The sequence below is a fragment of the Salmo trutta genome, chromosome 12 (assembly GCF_901001165.1).
Source record: "Salmo trutta chromosome 12, fSalTru1.1, whole genome shotgun sequence".
Taxonomy (NCBI): domain Eukaryota; kingdom Metazoa; phylum Chordata; class Actinopteri; order Salmoniformes; family Salmonidae; genus Salmo; species Salmo trutta.
The window spans coordinates 7,611,224-7,635,294 of NC_042968.1; the positions used below are offsets into that span (position 1 = coordinate 7,611,224).

General features: G+C 42.1%; 2 protein-coding genes across 3 annotated transcripts; both read left to right on the top strand.

Moving 5' to 3' along the window:
- Positions 1-216: 216 nt before the first annotated feature.
- On the top strand, positions 217-12,626 carry LOC115202846 (transcription factor E2F8). Of its 2 annotated transcripts, none has more exons than XM_029766919.1 (14): positions 217-541; positions 1,575-1,650; positions 1,852-2,100; positions 2,202-2,355; positions 2,616-2,930; positions 3,141-3,302; positions 3,515-3,652; positions 3,948-4,142; positions 4,266-4,353; positions 4,483-4,990; positions 5,177-5,449; positions 8,983-9,112; positions 10,737-11,095; positions 11,361-12,626. In XM_029766919.1, exons 2-14 carry the CDS (start codon positions 1,582-1,584, stop codon positions 11,532-11,534), a joined length of 2,814 nt encoding a protein of 937 aa, XP_029622779.1. In that variant the 5' UTR covers positions 217-541; positions 1,575-1,581; the 3' UTR covers positions 11,535-12,626. The 2 variants fall into 2 exon arrangements, with proteins under 2 accessions (XP_029622779.1, XP_029622780.1); XM_029766920.1 differs by lacking the exon at positions 217-541 and adding an exon at positions 910-1,330.
- A 475-nt stretch (positions 12,627-13,101) lies between these two features.
- Positions 13,102-18,725, top strand: csrp3 (cysteine and glycine-rich protein 3 (cardiac LIM protein)). Its single transcript, XM_029766921.1, has 6 exons — positions 13,102-13,220; positions 14,141-14,272; positions 16,142-16,313; positions 16,604-16,733; positions 16,835-16,928; positions 18,549-18,725. The coding sequence occupies exons 2-6, from the start codon at positions 14,161-14,163 to the stop codon at positions 18,620-18,622; spliced, it is 582 nt and encodes a 193-aa protein (XP_029622781.1). The 5' UTR covers positions 13,102-13,220; positions 14,141-14,160; the 3' UTR covers positions 18,623-18,725.
- Positions 18,726-24,071: the final 5,346 nt, after the last annotated feature.

A 24,071-nucleotide genomic window follows, 5' to 3' on the forward strand; every position in this document is an offset into this window, starting at 1 on the left:
TCCAACAGCCACCTCTGCTGTAACATTCGTTTTTTTTCTTCTTCGCCAAAATGAGAGAAAAAATAAACTACGGGAAGCTGTTGAAATAGACGTAGCCACATTTAACGTTTGCAAAAAATATTGCACAAAATGTAATTGAGTTTTTTTTTCTGGCGAGATATCCATGTAGCGTTTATGTACAAGTCGTGGGAGTAGTTGCACACGGAGGTGGTTGGCTCTATCCGGTGACGAAAGTGCTGAATCCGTCAAACTAGGCGGGACAAATGAAATGGTCCTGAAATAAACGGATTTTATTCACTTGGGTATAACTACAGGACAAAAGTCATTTTGTCTCCCATTTTATACCTTTAGTGTGAATTAGCTGACCGCCTGGTTCCCCGAAATTGCATGGGGACATTTACAACATTTCTAAATGTTTCCAGATATTAGGATTGTTTTGTCAGCCAGCACACTTTTATCACCGATGCCTTTAGCTGCTTGACTTTTCAAGGGGATGCAAACAAGAGTTTGAGAGGTGCACAAATGTAACCTGTGCTATAGGGTAAGTAACTACATATATTTGTGGTCTTCATTTCCCTTTATTGGGACTGATTGTCAGTCGGATCTTATTCACCACCTTTAGCGAGCTACTGTACTTTACACCATTTGTTGGGAGTCATAGAGTTAACCCGCGCCTTACTGTACGTGGCTTGCTGGTCAGCTAACTATTGCTATCCACATTGCATGGGATCTCATGTAAATTTAATGTGCATTAAGGCGCGTATTTGTGACTTGTAGCTAGCAAAAAAAATGTAGTTGTTTTTGGAAGACGTAGCAATAGCTAACGAGCCAGCTGGTTAGAAACCCGTGCGGCGGTGACATTAACCCGCGCGCGCAATAGCTCATTAGCTGGCTAACAAACTAGTTGGCAAGCGATACACTTTTGTTTTGCCATCCTTTTTATTAACTTCTAACAACAACAAAAAATGACACTAATTTATTCATGCGGACTTGCTTTCGTGCACTATAAGTTATGTCAAATATCACAAGTTATCCACGCGTTTCACATTTCAATGTTCCGGGTTGTGTCATTGGAATGTGTCTGGACCTTCCGCGCCAAGATTTAAAAAAACATTTACCTGCGCGGGACGGTCCGAATTTCCTTGAGGTCATTTCCCGCTTCATTCTTATTGGTTACTCGCCGCAAAATAGGCGTATCGTTGAAGCCATTTCGCTTGCTCATTCGATAGAGTGTATGTCATTTACCGCCAAGCATTAACTGTGATATTTTGATTCGATTCGATTTTTAAGATTCGTATAGGTAATCAACCAAGAGGCACGGTATTATTTGGTAAATGTGATTGAATTAGAGGCGTAGCCGCTAGCTATATCAATAGTATGTTAACGCCGAATACATATTAATGCGGTTAAGAAACGGGAACTGAACCTATAACATTTTGTGAAACTTTAGATTTAAGTGAATTAAATACATAGATCAGCTTGCTAATGTTAACTGTTATTGGTCTAACTAGCTAGACACTGCTTTTTTTGTAGGCAAATATCAGTCTTACATACTGTGTTTGATTGAAATTTAGGTGGAAAATGTCGAGCACTTTACCCGAGTCAGAGAATCTGAGCCATAAAACACAAACCACCACCTCTAACCACAAGGTTAGTAATTGCTAGCAAACTTACATGTTTCTGTTGTTTTTTTAAATCCAGGTTCCTATCTTAGTGTTTATATAGTAGTTCATATGCTGTATAGCAGATTCTGTTTAAGGTATGTTCAAGGGCATTTGACTGACTCTTACATAACTAACTCTAACCATGACATCCTTAAATACTCTGCTATTTAATGACTTTGTCCAACAGGGTAATGTCTTTGCAGAGCCACAAGCACTGACAACAACACCAAGGAAAGTATCTACCCAAAGTACTATGCTAACAGAGATTCAATCCAACATGGGACCCCTTACAACCCCAACTAAAGGAAAGGAAACTGGGGCTGGTGAGCCTTGGACTCCAACCTCCAATTTGAAAATGCTGATCAGCGCTGCCAGCCCTGAGATCAGGAACAGAGAGAAAGAGCTGTGTATGGACCCTGAAGGAGGGGATGCCATGGTAAAATAATACATACCCACTTACACACATGAATGAGTCTGCAGCTAAGACCTTAGAAATGTATTGATTGCCTGTTTGATCTATTTCCTTTTCACCCATAGGACCCTGAGCTTGGAGAGGAAGGGGAGAAACAGATCAGCAGAAAAGAGAAGAGTCTGGGTTTGCTCTGTCACAAGTTCCTTGCCCGCTACCCCGACTACCCCAACCCTGCACTCAACAACGACATCAGTCTGGATGATGTTGCCACAGAGCTTAGTACGTCCTGTTTTACTTCTCTCTCTCCCCTGTCTTTATTCCCATTTCATTTTTTTCTCAGAATAGTCAAGCTATATTACCCTTACATTTTCAAATTTAGTTTTTTGAAGAATGCGATAAATACAGCATGTATTCCCTAAGCTTAGGCCTTATATGCTGATGCTGTAAATAAGCAGTTACAAACTAAACAGGCCGTACACAAACAAGACCACTTTACTCCTGTTTATTCAACTCGCATTCTCTCTTCTCTGTCCAAACAGATGTGGAGCGCAGGCGCATCTATGACATCATGAATGTGCTGGAGAGCCTGCACATTGTCAGCCGGCTAGCCAAGAATCGCTACACGTGGCACGGGCGCGCTAACCTGCCACAGACCCTGGCCAAGTTGCGGCAGGTGGGCGAGGAGCACCGCTACGGGCAACAGATGCAGCAGATCCGCCAGCGCAGCCTGGAAAAGGAGTTTGACTCGGACAGCGAGGAGAAGGAGAACGAGGAGGCGGGGGAAGTGGAGGGAGGAGAACAGGGCCAGAAGGAGATGTTCTTCGTGGAGCTTCCTGGGGTGGAGTTTAAAGCAGGTGAGAGGCCAGGATGAACCTCATTTGATTAAGAGCTATTCATACAATCGTTCGTAATATGTAGCATGCAATTGATTGATCCTGTACTGCCAGGCTTTTGTAGAAAAAAAGTTTTCACTGTAGATATTTCTTATTTTAGTGGGCTGAACTGAGTGACCATGGTCTTGGCAATGTAATAAACGCGCTACTATTCCCCTGTGTTCTCTCCAGCCTCAGTGAACAGCAGGAAGGACAAGTCTCTGAGGGTGATGAGCCAGAAGTTTGTCATGTTGTTCCTAGTGTCCACACCTCGGGTGGTCAGTTTGGAGGTGGCTGCCAGGATCCTCATTGGAGAGGACCAGGTGGTTGATCAGGACAAGAGCAAGTTCAAGAGTGAGTGTTGAGTCCATATGGGCAAAGCAGTCCTTCATGTCTCTGGCACATCCTGTGTTCTTTCAGCACATTTCTAGCTAGGATACACAAGCTTTATCATAAAAGTTGAGTGTGTAGTTGGCGCAATAACTACGATTCTGCACCCCGAAGACAGTACGGTCTTTATCTGGTGACGAGGAGTCTAATGTTTGAATGTGTGTGCGTGTTTGCAGCTAAGGTCCGCAGGCTGTATGATATAGCCAACGTGCTGCGGAGCCTGAAGCTGATCGAGAAGGTCCACGTGACAGAGGAAAGAGGCAGGAAGCCAGCCTTTGAATGGACCGGCCCTGAGGACTTCCCCAGTGTGAAGGGTAAGTACTTATCAGAACACACCATCTTCCCAATAATACTTCACTTGAAGGGGTTACCATACATAATGACACTATCGCAAGGCTTTTTACAGGCATCACATGTCCTCGATTTCTACATGATATAGAAGTACCCTGTGCCATTGAAGCTATGCTGAACCTTTGTTATACAACTTAGTGGTTTATATGAGCTTTAAGTCAGAACCTATGTTACCATTTAACCTGTAATGGTGTCCAACCTGCCTCTCCCAGTTCACCAGACTAAATCTTGTCTTCTTGTGTTTCAATTCAAACATAGAGACCACTGCCACTACAGCCACTGCCAAGAGGACACTTGAGTCTCGTACCTCCGTTGACAACTGTGCCAAAAATCTCTTCTCCTCTCCGGGGAGCAAACGCAGCTTCACCCGTCACCCCTCCCTCATCAAACTGGCCAAGAGCATCCAGGAAGACCGGCGCAAGATCAACTCAGCCCCCACCAGCCCTGTCAAGAGTAAGTCCTGGGAGATATCTAGACTCAGTAGAGTCTGGGAGATGTAGAGTCTGGGAGATGTAGTATTCAGATGTTTTTAAGTGAGAGTTGGGTGTCTAGATTAGCTTCTGTTTTTCTTTTCAGATGATTCCTCGAGCAGCGAGTTCTTTCCCACCAAAATGGCTCAACTAGCGGCAATCTGTAAGATCCAGCTTGACCAGCAATCAAACGAGTAAGTGCTGCCTGATTCTCATTGCAGTATCGTATCCTTTAGTCTTCTAAATAAACCAGAAATGTCCTACATTTCCTTGTTAACATCAACTCAGACCATCAGATGTTACAATGCGTTGTCTCGTTCCAGGGTTGTTGACAGGACACCTAAGCCTGCAGTTACTGTGACTGAGGCATTGCCAGATCATGAACAGAGAGCTGCTAAAAAGCCAGTAGCTCCCCAGCCGCCAGTATTAACACCCACAGAACCCCGTGCCAGCACTGTCCACCTCACCCCACAGGCACAGTTCACCCCCCAACCTACTGGGGCAATGTCCTTCCACCCTGCCCAGTGTTCACCCCTCATCCCTGTGCTGCTGCCCCAACTCCAGGGAGGCGGACCCTACGCCATCTACATGCACCACTCCTCCTTCAGGCCACACCCCCTAACCAGGCCTCAGCCAACCAGCCTCGCTGTGCGCTCCATGACCTTCGAGGATAAGACGGGGCGGAGCCCGAGTGATGTCACAGTGCACGGCCACTCGCCTGCTACGAACAACCTGCCAACCAGCAGCCCCTCGGCACTAAAACGTGTGTGTTCAGAGAGACCCTCCGAGGAAAGCCCCTTCAAGGCCAAGAGGATTGACCCCAGCACCAGGGTAAGACCTGTTCTTTATTCTTTACACGCTGCCTCTATGCAGCTCAGTTGTACCTACTTTGACCAGAATGTGAGGTGACATGTCACCTAGCAGAGAACTTTGGCAATGTCATACAAATAAAGAGGCCTGATAAATAGTAATAGCACCGGTTAAACGAAGCTAACCCACCTCTCTGCTCTCCTCCAGGACACGTCTCCTAAGCTGTGTGAGATCCTCCAGGCTCGTCTGAAGGCGCGTCGCGGGGGACTCCTCTCCAACCGTCCCTCGCCCCGAGCCCTCCACCTGGACCCCGAGTTCGTCAACACACCTGGGAGCTCAGTGGCCGCCGCAGCCAATCAGACACTGGAGCAGAACCTGGAGACCTTCCTGGAGGAGGAGAAGGTCGCGACCTCAGACAGCGAGGCAGGGCTCACGCCGGTCAGAGCTGTTCCACTGACCCCCCAACACCTACACACAGAGGTAAACACACAACACAAAGTAAAACAACACACATAGCTAAAGGAAAGATACTGGTGTTAACAGAAAACACTTGGCTTTAGATGCTGTGTGTGTATAGTATCTTTGGATGATGTGTACGGATGTGCATCTCTCCCTTTCAAGAAGATTCGATAGGTATCCAGGTACATGTGCCCCAAAACGATACAGGAACAATACGTTTTAGTTTGAAACGATTCTTTGCGATTCAGTTTGATTAGAGAACAAATCGATGCGATACGATTCGATGCACAACCATTTGTTGCATAAACACATTCATATAAAAATAAAAAAATGTAAGTGTCACCTGCGCCGAATACAACAGGTGTAGTCTTTACCGTGAAATGCTTGCTTACGAGCCCTTCCCAACGATATTAAGTTTAAAACTAGTAACACGAGGAATAAAATACACAAGAATGGAGCTATACAGAGGGTACCGGTACCAGATCAATGTGCAAGGTCATTGAGATAGATACAGTTTAAGTCGGAAGTTTACATACACCTTAGCCAAATACATTTAAACTCAGTTTTTCACAATTCCTGACATTCAATCCTAGTAAGAATTCCCTGTCATAGGTCAGTTAGGATCACCACTTTATTTTAAGAATGTGAAATGTCAGAATAATAAAATGATTTATATCAATAATTGAGGTAATTACTTCCCTCAATAACGATATAAAAACTTTTCGATTCATTTTCGACAATGTCACTATAGAAGAATCATTTCACCTCTGTGATGCAGCAGGAACGTGCGGAGAAGTGACAATATGCACGTGGAGAGGTATACGCCCACTAAAAACCACTCAGCACCTCGAGTGATGGAGTAGCCACTATTAACCACGAAAAATGAGTCATGTAGGCGAAAACAGTGGCAGTGATCGCCATGGAGAAGGAGCAGCTTCCAACAAAGAAATTATTGATTAAAAGGGTTAAACTGTTTCAGTAATTTGGAAGTGGTTTGGCTTTTTCAAGTCCGACAAAGAGCAGAGCAATGTTCGGTGCAAATTGTGCCGTAGACAGGTGGCTACGAAGTCTGGTAATACGACAAACCTTTTTCAACATCTGAAGCAAAATCACTCTTTGGAACATGCAGGAAGTTTGCGTTTGCGCCACGGTATTGATGAACGCCCCTCAAGCACCAGCCAATCTAGGGATTTTTGCCCGACGCAGTCAACACTGACAGCGTTTATGCCCTACAAGCAAACATTGAAAAGACAAAGACATCACAAATGCTATTATGCATTGCATTGCTAAGGACATGCTACCAGTTAGCACAGTCAAAAAGGAAGGTTTCAAGAGGCTTATCAATTTAATTGACCCCAGGTACGTGCTCCCTGACCACAAACATGGAACAATTTTCCTTCAAGTATAATTTTATGTGTAGCTCACGTTAAATAAATAATTATATATATTTTTTAAAGTAGGCAAGTCAGTTAAGAACAACTTCTTATTTACAATGACGGCCTATCAGGGAACAGTGGGTTAACTGCCTTGTTCAGGGGTAGAACGACAGATTTTTACCTTGTCAGCTCAGGGATTCGATCTAGCAACCTTTCGGTTACTGGCCCAACGCTCTAACCACGGTTTGTTCAGGCATTCTTGAGTTTGAAGCAGATATCCACCTTTTTAAATATTATTGGATTAATATCATGATAATTATTGTTATCAAATGAAAAAATATTTAGATATCGGGATAATTTATTTGCCATATCGCCCAGCCCAAGGATTGAGGTCAGGTCTTTGTGATGGCCACTCCAATACATTGACATTGTTGTCCTTAAGCCATTTTACCACAACTTTGGAAATATGCTTGGGGTCATTGTTCATTTGGAAGACCCATTTGTGACCAAGCTTTAACTTCCTGACTGATGTTTTGAGATGTTGCTTCAATATATCCACATAACTTTCCTGACCTCATGATGCCATCTATTTTGTGACGTGCACCAGTCCCTCCTGCATCAAAGCACCCCCACAACATGAGGCTGCCACCCCTGTGCTTCACGGTTGGGGATATATTGAATATATTTCACAACTTTGGAATGTATTTCGCCCCCATTTACAGAGTGATTTTCTCTCGCTTTGGGCAGGACTGTGGAAGCGGTGCCCCTGGGCAGAGAAGGGCGAGGCGGGGGGAGGCCTGTGGAAGGAGAGGCTGGTGGGGGTGAACTCCTGGATCAGGGGTGGTCTAGAGCCTGGGAAGGAGAGGGAAGACATGTTAATTACAGTCATAAGATACCGATTTCCAATTGAAGTCATCTGATACAGTATGCATTACTCAAGTCCATATGCTTTACTTAAGGTAAAAAAATAAATAAAAAAAAGAACGCAAAAAAATGTGATTCCTGTCCTCGTTATGAAAATAGCAATCTTACCCTGTATATACATTTTTTAAAATGACCATATACACTGAGTATGTGAAACAATAAGGACACCTGCTCTTTCCATGACAGACTGATCAGGTGCAAGCTATGATCCCTTAATGATGTCACTTGTTAAATCCACTTCAATCACTGTAGATGAACGGGAGGAGACCGATTTTTAAAGAAGGATTTGTAAGCCTTGAGACATGGATTGTGTATGTGTGCCACTCAGAGAGTGAATGGGCAAGACAAAATATTTAAGTGCCCTTAAACGGGGTATGGTAGTAGGTGACAGGCACACAATTTGTGTCAAGAACTGCAACGCTGCTGGGTTTTTCAAGCTCAACAGTTTCCTGTGTGTATCAAGAATGCATTGAGGTCAACATGGGCCAGCATCCCTGTGAAACGCTTTCGACACATTGTTGAAAGTCCATGCCCTGAGGAATTGAGGCTGTTTTGAGGGCAAAATGGGGGGGGTGCAACTCTATTTGGAAGGTGTTCCTAATGTTTGACATACTGATTGTTTAAAGCAAATCTACCAAAAGTATTGCTGATGGTGAACCTGAATAATCCTAATTAAATCTATTGTAAGGCCCTTTCAGCAGGTATAGCCAGGTGAGAGTTGTCTCTGGTAGCTTACTTTCATTCCAGTAAAACACTATTTTCAACATTGCACAGGTAACAATAACCTAGCAAATCACATAGGTTGTCACAATCTTAATATCACACAAGCCATTTTAGTATTTCAACGCTGAAGGCGCCACGCAAGTGACTCAGCACGTGAAGCACGTTTGACTAGGCTACGGATATTGCCTGGAGTTGTTCGGCATGCAAAATGACTTGTCGATCAATGACTGTCAACAGAGTTACATGCAGTTCAACCCAAAAGATAAGAGGTTTTCTGAAGGTTGAAAGAGCCCCCCCCCCCCCCAAAAAAAATGTTTTTGGACCAGTGATTAATAACGTTTGAATCGATTTTTCTGAGCAATGCATGCTACATTTGGATCGGTCTACGTACCGATGCACTTTTATTCTTAAGCATTTGAATCTGGGACCGATGCGTATCGGTGAGTCGTTACATCCATAATGCTGTGTTAATGACTCTCTCTCTCTGTGTGTGTGTGTGTGTGTGTGTGTGTGTGTGTGTGTGTGTTCCAGACTCTGATCCCCACTGGCTACCTGATCCCTATCTCCCAGCAGTCCCTCTTCAGCTACAAAGACATCCACAACACCGAGAGCAGCAAAGCCTCCACACCCACCTACAACATCTACCACACACCCACTGCAGGTATACATACCTTTAACATTTATTCGCAGTCAGTACACACACTAACGCAAATTTGAACTATGTCTTTTAGTAAAAAATAAATAAAATCTGAGGACTTGAGTAATGCATACTGTATCAGATCACTTAAATTGGAAATCTGTATCTTATGACTGTAATGAACTTCTTACGGATGGTGGCAGTATTGAGTCGCTTGGATGACTGACGTGCCCAGAGTAAATTGCCTCGTACTCACTCCCAGAAACTAAGATATGCATATTATTAGTAGATTTGGATAGAAAACACTCTGAAGTTTCTAAAACTGTTTGAATGATGTCTGTGAGTATAACAGAACTCATATGGCAGGCAAAAACCGGAATAAATTCAACCAGGAAGTGATTTGTAGTTCTATCTACTCTCTATTCAAACTACAATGTCTGTGGGGTCATTTTGCACTTCCTATGGCTTCCATTGGCTGTCAACAGCCTTTAGAAACGTGTTTCATGCGTCTCCTGTTACTGGGCAGAGAATAGGAGCTCAGTCTATCAGTGGACTGCCTGGGAGCAGTGAGTTGTTTACTGCGCATTCACGCTGGCGCGCCCACACTGGCGCGCCACTCATTCTTTTTCTTCTGTAATGAATACGCTATTGTCCGGTTGGAATATTATCTACGTTTTATTTTTAAAAGGCCCTAAGGATTGATTGTAAATATCATTTGACATGTTTCTACGAACGGTAATGGAACTATTTGACTTTTTGTCTCTTATTTTACGCTCACGCGTTATGCCTTTTGGATAGTGATCTGTACGCACAAACAAAACGGAGGTATTTGGATATAAATATGGAGTATTTCGAACAAAACTAACATTTCTTGTGGAAGTAGGAGTCCTCGGAGTGCATTCTGACGAAGATCAGCAAAGGTAAGAGAATATTTGTAATACTAATTCAGAGTTTTGTTGATGCCAGAACTTGGCGGGTAGCTGTATAGCTTGCTTCGATGGCTGAGCTATGTACTTAGAATATTGAATGATGTGCTTTCTCCGTAAAGTTATTTTGAAATCTGACAAAGCGGTTGCATCAAGGAGTAGTGTATCTATAATTCTTTCAATAACTGTTGTAAATTATATCAACGTTTATGATGAGTATTTTTGTAAATTGATGTGCATATTCACCGGAGTGTTTTGGTTGGAATACATTTTCTGAACATCACGCGCCAATGTAAAATGCTGTTTTTGGATATATGAACTTTATTGAGCAAAACATACATGTATTGTATAACATGATGTCCTAGGAGTGTCATCTGATGAAGATCATCAAAGGTTAGTGAATATTTTAGCTGAACTTTTGGTTTTTGTGATGCATGTCCTTGCTTGGAAAATGGCTGTGTGGATTTTCTTGTGAAGTTTATGACCTAACATAATCTAATGTTTTGCTTTCGCCGTAAAGCCTTTTTGAAATCGGACACTGTGGTTAGATTAAGGAGAATCTTTAAAATGGTGTATAATACTTGTATGTTTGAGAAATTTGAATTATGAGATTTTTGTTGTTTTGAATTTGCCGCCGTGCACTTTCACTGGCTGTCGTCATATCGATCCGCTAACGGGATTCAAGCCATAACAGGTTAACATGTCTTCCCTCTCCTTCCCAGGCTCTAGACCACCCCCGATCCAGGAGTTCACCCCCACAGGCCTCCCCTTCCACAGGCCTCCCCCCGCCTCGCCCTTCTCTGCTCCGGGGCACCGCTTCCACAGCCCCAGCCCTGCCATCCTCAACTTTACCCTGCAGAACCTGGGCCTCATCCCTGGGCCTGGCTCTGTACCCGCTGCCGCTTACAGCCCTGGTACTGCCCAAACCCCGGAGCACCCCAGCTCCGTGCCCCTGCCTCCCCACCTGGGCCTGCATCAGAGGGGCAGCATGGTCTTCGTTAAGCCCATGTCCCCCGTGCCAGTCCAACACCAGATGACCGGCCCAGGCGGGCAACCACTCACGCTAATCAGCCTACAGCAGGTGAGATGCATGCATACATACATCCACACAAACACTGTTACACAAACACTGGGTCACACAGCATACACACACACACAGCCTCAAACCCCAAAAAGCTTAACACACATACAAACAGTCAAAGTCAAACCCCTCCCTAATTGATAATGGTGTGCTGCTGGTTCAGTGCTTGTGTAAATAGCCTCACTGATTTATATAAACGAGGTGTAATGTTGATTGCAAACATCTGCTAACTTCTCTGTCGTTGTCTATTTCTCCTCCTCTTCAGGTGACCACACCCAAAGGGACGGCCCTCGCCCAGCACAGTTTCTTCCACACTCCTGTCTCCCTCTCCCCGCTGGCTACCGTGGTAACCACCAGCCACGGACACACGGCGCCGGCGGGAGCTAAAACCGTTTACATCCCTCAGAGGAAGCTGGAAGTCACCACTGAGGATACCTAAAGACTATGCTGCTATACAACCCGTGTGTGTCTGTGCGTGTCTGCATGGTTTTCTATGGTCTGACTGTCATATTTTTTGTAGGTTGAGTGATTTTTAAAAAAATGTTTTAGGGTATGTGATGTCTCCAAATGATTTAATCCAAAACTAGTCCATGGGTTATTCCAGCGTTTCCCAAACTCGGTGCACGTTTTGGTTTTTGCACTACACAGCTGATTCCAATTATCAAAGCTTGACGATTAGTTGATCATTTGAATCAGCTGTGTAGTGCTAGGACAAAAACCAAAACGTGCACCCTATTGGGGCCCCGAGGGACTGTGTTTCGGAAGCCCTGGTTTATTCCATTTCTACAGGGGGAGACAAAGTATGTGAATGTGGTGTGGAAACTCCATACAGAAACAGCTGCGTGTCACCGTGAGCACAGCTAGCTCCAAATATAACTCTGATGGAGAGACCAGCCATGGTAAATACTCTTAACCCTGGGGCTTTGAGACACAATATGCCAGGTATTACTGTGTAATACTACAGCGTACTTTTGATACTGGTTTATGTATGGATTTATGATTAGGGATCACCAGTAGGTATTAAACTGGTAAGGGGTGCTTTCTGTGTCTAAATAGTGAAACAGTCTTGTCTTATTTAGGTTTTGAAGGGTTGTTTGCCAAAATCTAATATGCTGTATTTCAACATTTCTCAAAGAGAAGTTGTATTGAAGTCCCATTGCATCATCAACGTGCCATGGAGAAGAACAACAACTTAACCTCAGATCACCGGGATGACATTAATATGTGACAGCGGGACTTTAATGACTAAAAGAGAATTTTCTTTTGAAAAGTATTGTAGATTAACTGTTTTTGTATGTGTAAAATTGGTAAGATTACAATTTTGCACGTTGTACATGTTAACTGTTACCCTTAAAAAGCTGAATTGTATGTGATTCAACTGTAAGGGGTGAATGTATGCGATGGCTTCCTACCTTAGGCAAATCACGTAATTGAAATTGGAACTTAATGTATAAGGAATGGACTTTAAGCATTAAATTCAGCTCAGATGTCCTTGTATATAAAATGGTAAATAAACATATTTTTAAACCGGTCTCTGTTCTGTTCATATATTCTTTACTTTCTCCCTCGGTTGATGAATACATGGTCAATGTTATGTTGGTGTCCTATAGCATTAGTCTAGAGTAGAGTATGAATATGATAAAGGTGGTTTCATATCCAACAGTAAATACAGTACATGCCTTCAATTAAAAACACAAACACGTACAGATCTATTTCGTTCTGTGTAGACACCTCTCTAAAATCATGTGCCATTCCAGTTACCATCAGCCAGACAATTCATTCCGCTTGGCTACTGTCACCCAGAAGTTTCGGGAAATCTCTATCAATCATGCTTGTGTAAGACCAGGACAAATGGTGAAATCTCCAGGGCCCAGCTCAGGGCCAGGGGTCTCTGTGGCCTGTGTTAGAGGTGGGGTGGGGGGGCTACTGTAGGTCTCAAGTGTTTTTTTCCGAAGTTATTTTAGGAGGATGTTTCAATTTGAGCGTCACCATTCAACTCTGGGTGATGAGAGTGAGATGGGCTGTATTTAAGGACTCCCCTCGGTGGTGTTGGGGCAGTCGCACTCAGATTTGAGACTGAACTGGGGGGGAAGAGATTGATACTGATACGTCCAGACTTGTGCAGGTATAGTAGTCAAATATTTATGATTTGTGAGTGATATGTTTGATATTGATAAATGTAACCGTACACTGGTTGAATCAACGTTGTTTCCACTTCATTTCAATGAAATTACTTTGATCCAACGTGGAATAGAAATGTAATTGACAGTAAAACCGATATCATATACTGGCCAGTGTCCAATCAGTGCCATACTTTTAGAATATTTGGTCCATGGATCAGACTGATGTTGAACTTGATCAAGCTATCGCTTAAGTTGAATTGCATAAACAAGATTTGAATTCATCCATCACGATTCACTGGATGTTGGAAATTTCCATGTGAGGTAAGTGTTGGTGACCCAGCTGTTCCAAGCTGTCCAGGGTGGATACTGGCATGTGTTCTTCCATGGTCCTAATGGGCTCTATTCCTGGAGTCTTATCACCACATACCAGCCCTATGAGGTGACGGACTACCTCTAAAATGAATGGGTGACAATAGAGGAGAGTCAGGACTGGCTGAGATACCTTATCTCTGCTAGAAGAACAGGCTCGACAACATCGCTGTCACTATACTATGATGGGTATCATCAAAGAGAATCCAAATGTAGACATTTATGTTTAAAAAAACAAATATATATAATGTAGTCTGAACCTATTGCAATGCATGCATAACCGTGGGAATTAGGGCTGCTGAGGGTGCTGCAGCACCCCTTGATAAGTCAGTATTAAAATAATATAAAAAATATATATTTGGGGAAAAAATTATTTTCCACCAAATTAGTGCTTTAGGGCTTTACTATACTACTCAGCAGAGCGGGAAGAACATCTTCCCGCATGTTTTTTTATTGACCACTATGTCATGATAAGTCAGAAATACACTGATGGTCTTGAGGCCACCCCAGAGCTGATTCAATCTGCAACCATCTAACACCCCTCTCGATGTAGACTCTCACCCCGAGACAAGGATGCCAAACTGGGGCGGCGGGGCCAAGTGTGCGGCCTGTGAAAAGACTGTGTACCACGCTGAGGAGATCCAATGCAACGGGAGGAGCTTCCACAAGACCTGCTTCATCTGCAGTGAGTTATCCTCAGTCACACGCCATGTAGGCCTAGACTGACAGAGAAGACAAACTGATGACACCAAGACCGGTAATAAACTCATTACTTACTCATAAAACCAGGATCTGCTTAAAGAGTCGTTCCATGTCATTTCAGCAACCCATGACACCTACCATCTCCTATTGTTCTAAAATTGCTTCTGTAGTTAGAAACAGTAAATATTGGCATCCCTGAAACATTATGTTGAAATTTATATTTTATAAGCTAATTGATTGCACCCAAATTGGCAATTTTAAATAATAGCAAACACAGGAATACAAAGAAGTTGAGAAGATTTGGACAAGCTGGTTTCTGTTTACAGTTCTACAGTGGCCATTGAAGATAAGCATCTTATTGCAGTTCAGAAGACTAGCCCTGTCCCACCCTTCATTAACACAAACAATAATCCTCTTATTTTGTTTGGCTTTGAGGTTGTCTGTTTAATTCTGCCTGGTCAACCAAACAACCAGAAAACCCTTCACTCCGTAGGCAACAGTAATTATAGCCAGCCAGTCTATCAGTGTTGTGGTGTATTTAAGATGACTTTTTATCCTACGATTTGAGCCCTGAATCCAGATGCCTCTTACACAGAGAGCCTCTTAGCTTATGCAGGCTGTATCTTAGCGATCACAGCAGCAGCAGAGGGGAGAGGTGGAGCCCCTATTAGGGGACACAAAATTACCACCTAGAATGCCCATCTCAAGTAGGGCGTTTCAATCTCACCTAATTACCCATGAATGGCTGAGGCTGGGCTTTGAACTGGGGGCTGCCAATAGGTAGATAGCACCACTGGGAGCACTAAAAGGCCTTTGTAATTATCTGCAATTGAGGAGGGATCTGCTTCTCCATCTGCTGGGGCTGGCAAATGGGAGAGTCTGTCCACTACAAGCCTCTGCCCTACACAATGGTGGAAAAAGTACCCAATTGTCATACGAGTAAAAGTAAAGATACCTTAATAGAAAATGACTCAAGTAAAAGTCACCCAGTAAAATTCTACTTGAGTAAAAGTCTAAAAGTATTTGGTTTAAAATATACATAAGTATCAAAAGTAAATGTCATTACTAAAAGTATAAATCCTTTCAAATTCCTTGTATTAAGCAAACCAGACGGCAACATTTTCTTATTTCTTTATTTAATAAAAAAATTCAATAATAGCCAGAGGCACACTCCAACATTGCAACATCATTTACAAATGAATCGTGTGTTTAGTGAGTCCTCCAGATCAGAGGCAGTAGGGATGACCAGGGATGTTCTGTTGATGTGCATGAATTGGACCATTTTCCTGTTTTGCTAAGCACTCAAATGTAACGAGTACTTTTGGGTGTCAAGGAAAAATTTTGAAGTAACAACTACATTTAGGAATGTAGTAGAGTAAAAGTAAAAGTTGTCAAAATTATAAATAGTAAAGTACAGATACCCGAAAAAAACGACTGAAGTAGTACTTTAAAGTATTTTTACTTAAGTACTTTGCACCACTGGTCCTACACAACCCCTCCAGACTGTAGTCTCAGAAATAGACCCTGACCAGGGACAGCTGAAAGGGGTGTGTTAATTGACTTGGGTGGGACCATTGCTAGACCCCAGGCACAGGCTTCTGCGGCCTAGTAATATGAATAACGCCATTATCCACAGCCTGATATAGTTGCTTAATAGGTATCCGGGCATGAAAATATATATTTTGGTATTAAAATAAAGGAACAGAATACTAAAGTGATTTTGTGGTCCAACCTGACAAACTGACAAAAGTTTGTCCATAGCTGTCATGGCCACAACATTCTTTCTCCTGTTAACTGTGGTTAAGTACGGACAGTGAGTCAATGTGTTGGTTTGGTTTGCTCTACACCCCAGTGACCTGCAGGAAAGGACTGGACAGTACAACAGTCGCAGCGCATGAGTCAGAGATCTACTGCAAGTCCTGCTACGGCAAGAAGTATGGGCCAAAAGGCTACGGGTACGGTCAGGGTGCTGGAGCCCTCAGCTCTGACCCCCCTGGACAGAACCTGGACATGCAATCTCAAGAGTAGGTCCCTCTCGTTACTCTCTCTGACTCCCCATCTCTACCCCTCTCTTTCACATCTGAACAACCAATTTAAGGACTTGACATAACTGACATTGAATAAGCGACTTAATTAAAACACGGAGATGTCCAAGACACTGCTGCAGTTAAATATCAATGAAAACATACATCAGCCATATTTCCAATATCAAAGAGACACACGAATACAGCTTTCATAAAAAGCTTCCCAGACTTTTAAATGGTTTGTGTCTCTTTGGATATTTATTGCAATTTATTCTTTCCCCTTTATGAAGCTCAAAGCCTCGCCCCACATCCACAAACTCCAACTCCAGTAAGTTTGCGCATAGGTTTGGAAGTTCAGATCGCTGCCAAAGATGTTCGAAGGCTGTCTACGCAGCAGAGAAGATCATGGGGGCAGGAAAGGTAAAAGTCCTCTTTATAAGCCTTGCTTGCACCCTTTAGACCACAACAATACAACGATCACCTAACTCTGATATATGGGGTGTATGTGCTTCTTGTTGAAGCCTTGGCATAAAACCTGCTTCCGCTGTTTGCTGTGCGGGAAGAGCCTGGAGTCTACCACAGTGACAGACAAGGATGGGGAACTCTACTGTAAAGGTACATACACACAGGACCAAACAAGCTCCCACCATTTACGTGCTGTAAAGACTACACAGCTAGCCTGCCATACAGAGCTCCCTTAGATCAATGATACAGCCAGGCGTCAGTAGAATCTAGTGGCTACGATGAGGGAGCGAGAGCATGGCCTTATTTATATTACTGCATATTGGATGACTGTCCTTCATATTCCATTCACCCAGCTCAATGTAACATCGATATGTTTAGGCTACTGCATGATGCTCAAATTTTCCCTCTACTCATCATGAGGTTGCTACAACTTAGCCTATGAATGAAAGTTTACATCGTAGGTGCACAGGTCAAGAGAAATTAGAGTAATCAAGGTGACAGACATTGACACATTCAATACCACCTTGCACACTCTTGCCTGCATCTAGCTGATCTAGGGTGAAATCATTAGACCAAAAGTTGCAAACGAGTTTCTATTGGACAAATTCAAGTATGTTTATCCCCGTTTGCTTCCGTTTAAGAAACGTTTTTCAACAGAATCGGTGGAATGAATACACCCCTGATCTAACGCAAACACAGTTCACTTTCATAGCAGCCACATACAAACAGCATGATCCCTTTGCTCGTTGTATAATTCCTTCTCATGTCTACGAGCTCTCCTCCTCTCACCTTTTCCCTTCGCTTGTGGACTTTAGTGCACAACACATCAGTGAACTGGAAAAAAATAAAAAATCTTCATATGATAACCACTAACCACTACACACAGCCGACATCGTTGTCACCATATTAATGTCATAGTCAACATATCTACTAGAACTCAAACGTTAATAAACCCGCTACAATCATGCACTGCAGTGTAGTCAGCAGCAAGCAGTATAGCAGTTACACCGGCGGCAGTAAAATATTAAAACCAAAAGCTTACCTTGACTTGGAAGAGTTCCAGTGTTGGATAGCCATAGCCAGCTAGTTAACATAGCATCCCTCTCTGTTTGAGTAGGCTAAACTAGCTAGCTGCATCCGCTAGCTAAGTGAAAAAAACACAACTAAATATAGTTATCTTTTTCTCTTGCTTCTTCATTTTTAAATAAATAAATTTGTTGAAAACTGTTCAACTATTGTCTTTCTCTCTCTTCGAATCAACTACTCACATTTTATGCACTGCAGTGCTAGCTAACTGTAGCTTATGCTTTCAGTACTAGATTCATTCTCTGATCCTTTGACTGGGTGGACAAAAAGTCAGTTTATGCTGCAAGATAGGTTGGAGGACGTCCTCCGGAGGTTGTCATAATTACTGTGTAAGTCCATAGAAGGGGATGAGGACCATGAGCTTCCTAGGTTTTGTATTAAAGTCAATGTACCCAGAGGAGGACGGAAACTAGCTGTCCTCTGGCTACACCATAGTGCTACCCTACAGAGTGTTGTTGAGGCTGCGGCAGACCATTGCAAAACATATCTAAAAATGATAACTTTTTTAAATGTTTCACTATCTTAATTTTTTATGAAATTCACTGAGGATGACGGTCCTCCCCTTCCTACTCCGAGGAGCCTCCATTGCTAGAAACTCAATGACTCTCAGTCACCAGGAACTCAGTACTATTTCTTTCGGTGTTTCATTATTTCTTAGTTGGTTTCTTCCCTCTGTCTTTGCAGTTTGCTACGCCAAGAACTTCGGGCCGAAAGGAAAAGGGCTGGGGAACATGGGAATGGTGGAAGATGAAGAATGAATTTCTTGTAATAGTTTGTGTGTGTGTTAGTTTTCTTTTCTTCAAATATAGAGCATTTTGAGCACTTAGTGAAAATGCGTTTTAATAAAAATATTCACCATTAGCTTGTATGCAACATTTCTTAAAACCTCTTTCTCTTGCCTTACAATTATGTAAAAACACTTGACAATAGTAGCTCCATCACAGCATTCATCAACACATTAAACGATTGAGAGATAAGTGATGTCTAGCTTGTATCAACTGCACATCCATTTCCTGTGTTCAAGGCAAAAGGATGAAACAGCACTGCTTCATTTGCATAAAAAGGACATTGTTGATCTAAGTGTCATCATATCAAAGTAAGCTGTACGTCAAACAACCTGGACCGCCACACAGGCCTGGGTACAATACAGACGGTCACCTATGGATGGTGTATAGGATGGGTAGACCTCAAATGACATGAATCAATTATAACCAGATGCTCTTCAAAATACATTGAAACTGAAACACAGTAGAATAAAAGCACACCTCAAAAGAAATAGGAAGCTTTGAGGCAAAAACATTAAGCGTCAGAACGAAAGCCAACAAACTATTCAGCTAATAATATCGCTCCACAAATGAGCATGAAAACGAAAACATAATTAAGTCATATTTCTGTTCTGTGTTAATGTGCTGCCTGGTGAAGACAGCTACAACAACATGCCTCCAGCTGTTTTTAATTCATTATTAATAGGATTTTATCTGCGCTCATAAATACGCCTGTGTCATTTAAATTAACAAGGCAACGCTAATTACCAAACACATTTGCGTTAATCTATCCAAACTATTATGTCTTGGTGCCCAAGCGCAAGCTTTTTGTAATTAAAAGTACATAAGCTGCAGGAGGCTGATGAGGGTGTGTACATGAATTTTTAAAAATATTTACCTGTAATGAGAAATGACTTAAATGTAAATGGTGCATTTTTTTGTTATGCATATGCATTAGCTACTCTACAGTACTCTTCCTGGGGTCCGGGCAAAATTAAGGCAGTTACACAATTTTAAAAACATTACAATCATTACAGAAGTCACAACACACTAAGTGTGTGCCCTCGGGCCCACACACCACTACCACATATCTACAACGCAGAAATCAATGTGTATGTGTGTGTATAGTGCGTATGTTATCATGTGTGTGTGTGTGTGTGTATGCTTGTGTATTTCGTGTATGTTATCATGTGTGTGTATGCATGTGTCTGTGCCTTTGTTTGTGTTATTTCACAGTCCCCACTGTTCCATAAGGTGTATTTTTACCTGCTTTTTAAATCTGATTCTAGTGATTGCATCAGTTACCTGATGTGGAATAGAGTTCCATGTAGTTAAGGCTCTATGTAGTACTGTGCGTCTCCCATAGTCTGTTCTGGACTTGGGGACTGTGAAGAGACTTCTGGTGGCATGTCTTGTTGGGTATGCATGGTGTCCGAGCTGTGTGCTAGTATTTTAAACAGACAGCTCGGGACCTTCAGCATGTCAACACCTCTTACAAAAACAAGTAATGATGAAGTCAATCTCTCTGCCATGAGAGATTCACATGCATGTCATTAATGTTAGCTCTCTGTGTACTTTTAAGGACCAGCCGTGCTGCCCTGTTCTGAGCCAACTGCAATTCTCTCAAGTCCCTCTTTGTGGCACCTGACCACACGACTGAACAGTCGTCCAGGTGCTTGGGGTCATTGACTGATGTCTTGAGATGTTGCTTCAATATATCCACATAATTTTCTTTTCTCATGATGCCATCTATTTTGTGGCTTTTTTATGGCAGTTTTGGAGCACTGGCTACTTCCTTGCTGAGCGGCCTTTCAGGTTATGTCGATATAGGACTCTTTTTGCTGTGGATATAAATACTTTTGTACCCGTTTCCTCCAGCATCTTCACAAGGTCCTTTGCTGTTTTTCTGGGATTGATTAGTACAGATGAACGTGGTACCTTCAGGCGTTTGGAAATTGCTCTCAAGGATGAACCAGACTTGTGGAGGTCTACAATTGTTTATTGGCTGATTTCTTTTGATTTTCCCATGATGTCAAGCAAAGAGGTATTGAGTTTGAAGGTAGGCCTTGAAATACATCCACAGGTACACCTCCAATTGACTCAAACGATGTCAATTAGCCTATCAGAAGCTTCTAAAGTCATGACATAATTTTCTGGAATTTTCCAAGCTGTTTAAAGGCACAGTCAACTTAGTGGTATGCAGACTTCTGACCCACTGGAATTGTGATACAGTGAATTATAAGTGAAATAAACAATTGTTGGAAAAATGACTTGTGTCATGCACAAAGTTGATGTCCTAACCGACTTGCCAAAACTATAGTTTGTTAACAAGACATTTCTGGAGTGGTTAAAAACGAGTTTTAATGACTCCAACCTAAGTGCATGTAAACTTCTGACTTCAACTGTATTTGAGGTTTAGGGTTTAGTGAATGATTTGTCTGAAATACAATGCTTTTCATTTAGGAAATATTTAGTACTAACTTATTCCTTGCTACCCATTCCAAAACTAACTGCAGCTCTTTGTTAAGTGTTGTAGTAATATCAGTCACTGTAGTAGTTTGCGTGTATAGTGTTGAGTCATCCGCATACATAGACATACTGGCCTTACTCAAAGCCAGTGGCATGTCGTGAGTAAAGATTGAAAAAAAAGCAAGGGTCCTAAACAGCTACCCTCGGGAATTCCTGCTTCTGCCTGGATTATGTTTGAAAGGATTGCATTAAAGAACACCCTCTGTGTTCTGTTAGACAAGTAGCTCTTTATCCACATTATAGCAGGGGGTGCAAAGCCATAACGCATACGTTTTTCCAGCAGCAGACTATGATCGATAATGTCAAAAGCTGCACTGAAGTCTAACAAGACAGCCCCCACAATCATTTTATTATCAATTTCTCTCAGCCCATCATCAGTCATTTGTGTAAGTGCTGTGGATGTTGAATGTCCTTCCCTATTAGCGTGCTGAAAGTCTGTCAATTTGTTTACTGTAAAATAGCATTGTATCTGGTCAAAAACATTTTTTCCCAGAAGTTTACTAAGGGTTGGTAACAGACTGATTGGTCAGCTATTTGAGCCAGTAAAGGGGGCTTTACTATTCTTGGGTAGCAGAATGACTTTAGCTTCCCTCCAGGCCTGAGGGAACACACTTTCTAGTAGGTTTAAATTAAAGATGTGGCAAAAAGCAGTGGCAATATCGTCCGCTATTATACTCAATCTTCCATCCAGACTGTCAGACCCCGGTGGCTTGTCATTGGTGATGGACAACAATTTTTTCACCTCTTCCACACTGACTTTACAGAATTCAAAAGTACAATTCTTATCTTTCATAAGTTGGTCTGATATACTTGGATGTGTAGCGTCAGCGTTTTTTTGCTGGCATGTCATCCATAAGTTTGCTTATCTTGCCAATGATAAAAATCATTCAAGTAGTTGGCTCACTGATATTGCCATCTGATTCAATGAATGATGGCACCGAGTTGGCTTTTTTACCCCAAATTTCATTTAAGGTGCTCCAAAGCATTTTACTATCATTCTTTATATCACTTATTTTTATTTAGCTTAGTCACAATTTCTTAATTTGAAGTAATTTTGCCAATCAGTTGGGCTGCCAGACTTAATTGCCATACCTTTTGCCTCATCCCGCAACCATACAATTTTTCAATTCCTCATCAACCCAAGGGGATTTAACAGTTAACAGTCCTTTTCTTAATGGGTGCGTGCTTACTACTAACTGGAATAATTCATTTCATAAATGTGTCAAGTGCAGCGTGTGGTTGCCCCTCATTACACACCACAGACCAGCAAATATTCTTTACATCATCGACGTATGGATCACTACAAAACTTCTTCTTTGACTGCTTATACACTATCAAAGAATGACGCCTTGAATGGTGTCTTTCTTTGGCTTCAATTAACAGAGGTCTTGGTACGCATCATTTGTTTCATTAAAATGTCTCCAGCGGTGTGGATCAAGTCAATTGGGAGCCGGATTTAGTACAGGATTACCCCAATATGAATACCAACATGTCAATTATAAAAAGGTAACTAAGAGGATCATAGTTTTACCGTGTCTTCACTGGGCTATGCAGGATCGTTTGGAACATGCAGATGCCAATCTCTCCCTCAGCAGTCATGGATACATAACTCAAAGCTCACATAGAGTATCTAACTCAAAAGGCTTTCTGACGCCATAGTAAAAACCAACTTGCATGGCTTTGTTCGAACATCCAGTGCAGTGAGTTACAATGGCACATTACTTCATGTGGTAATGCAGAAAATAAAAAAAAAGGTAACATAGCTTGGATGCTAACGTCATTGCAGGTTAAACATAATAAAAACATATTTTTCCCCCAAACTGTCCAGTGTCATTAAAGTCACACCCTGTAAGATGCTCATACCATCAGTGTGGCTTCAACACAAATGTAAACAATGAATCAAATACATACCATGACATTTTCACAAGAAAACATCACTTGATTTCTAGCTGTAGGAATGATATTCCATGAGAACGCAACGTGTCTTAGCGTGAGTTGAAGCTATACATTAGTGTACAAAGTTCTCCTAAAATAACAAAAACATAACTAATGGAGAAATAGGTCTTTCGTTTTTGTTTACGACAACATAAGACAGTTGGTCATTAATCGAAATGACTGGAAATCTCAGACTGTTGCTTTAAGGCTGAAAGAGAAGAGCATGGTGGATAGGATAGTGGATTGTTGAGTTATGGGAGATGTGAGTCCCGATTCCTTGCCTTCTCCCAATAGTGAGCACTAGGTCACCCTTAATCGATGTAAAAGCACTCAATTTGTGTAACAACTGCCAACAGTCCACCATATTTCTTCCACCTGTCCATTCCTTCTAAATCCCCGAGGGGGAGTGAACGAGCGCACACTTATGGGAGAGGGAATCGGAAACAGCTATGGACTTGGGTGCGTGTCCACTGTCAAGAGAGCGGCTGGATAGAAAATCAGCATATTTAGACGTACAGTACTACAAGACCAGTATTAGAACCAACTGCTCAAGAGAATGCACTGTATGCTCCAATAAAAACACTTCAGTGACTGACAAACCAATGTGAGGCTTTGCTTAAACTGTCTATAGTGTTGGTCCTTCAATCTAAAAAAACACTCACTTACAGCCTCTTGCGAACACTGTAAAAACAGACAAATTAAAAAAAACAAAAAAACATTCTTTATAAAAAACACATTAATATAAATAGTTATATTTTGATCAAAAAAAAACAATGACTTACTTAATATACACTGCTCAAAAAAAATAAAGGGAACACTTAAACAACACAATGTAACTCCAAGTCAATCACACTTCTGTGAAATCAAACTGTCCACTTAGGAAGCAACACTGATTGACAATAAATTTCACATGCTGTTGTGCAAATGGAATAGACAACAGGTGGAAATTATAGGCAATTAGCAAGACACCCCCAATAAA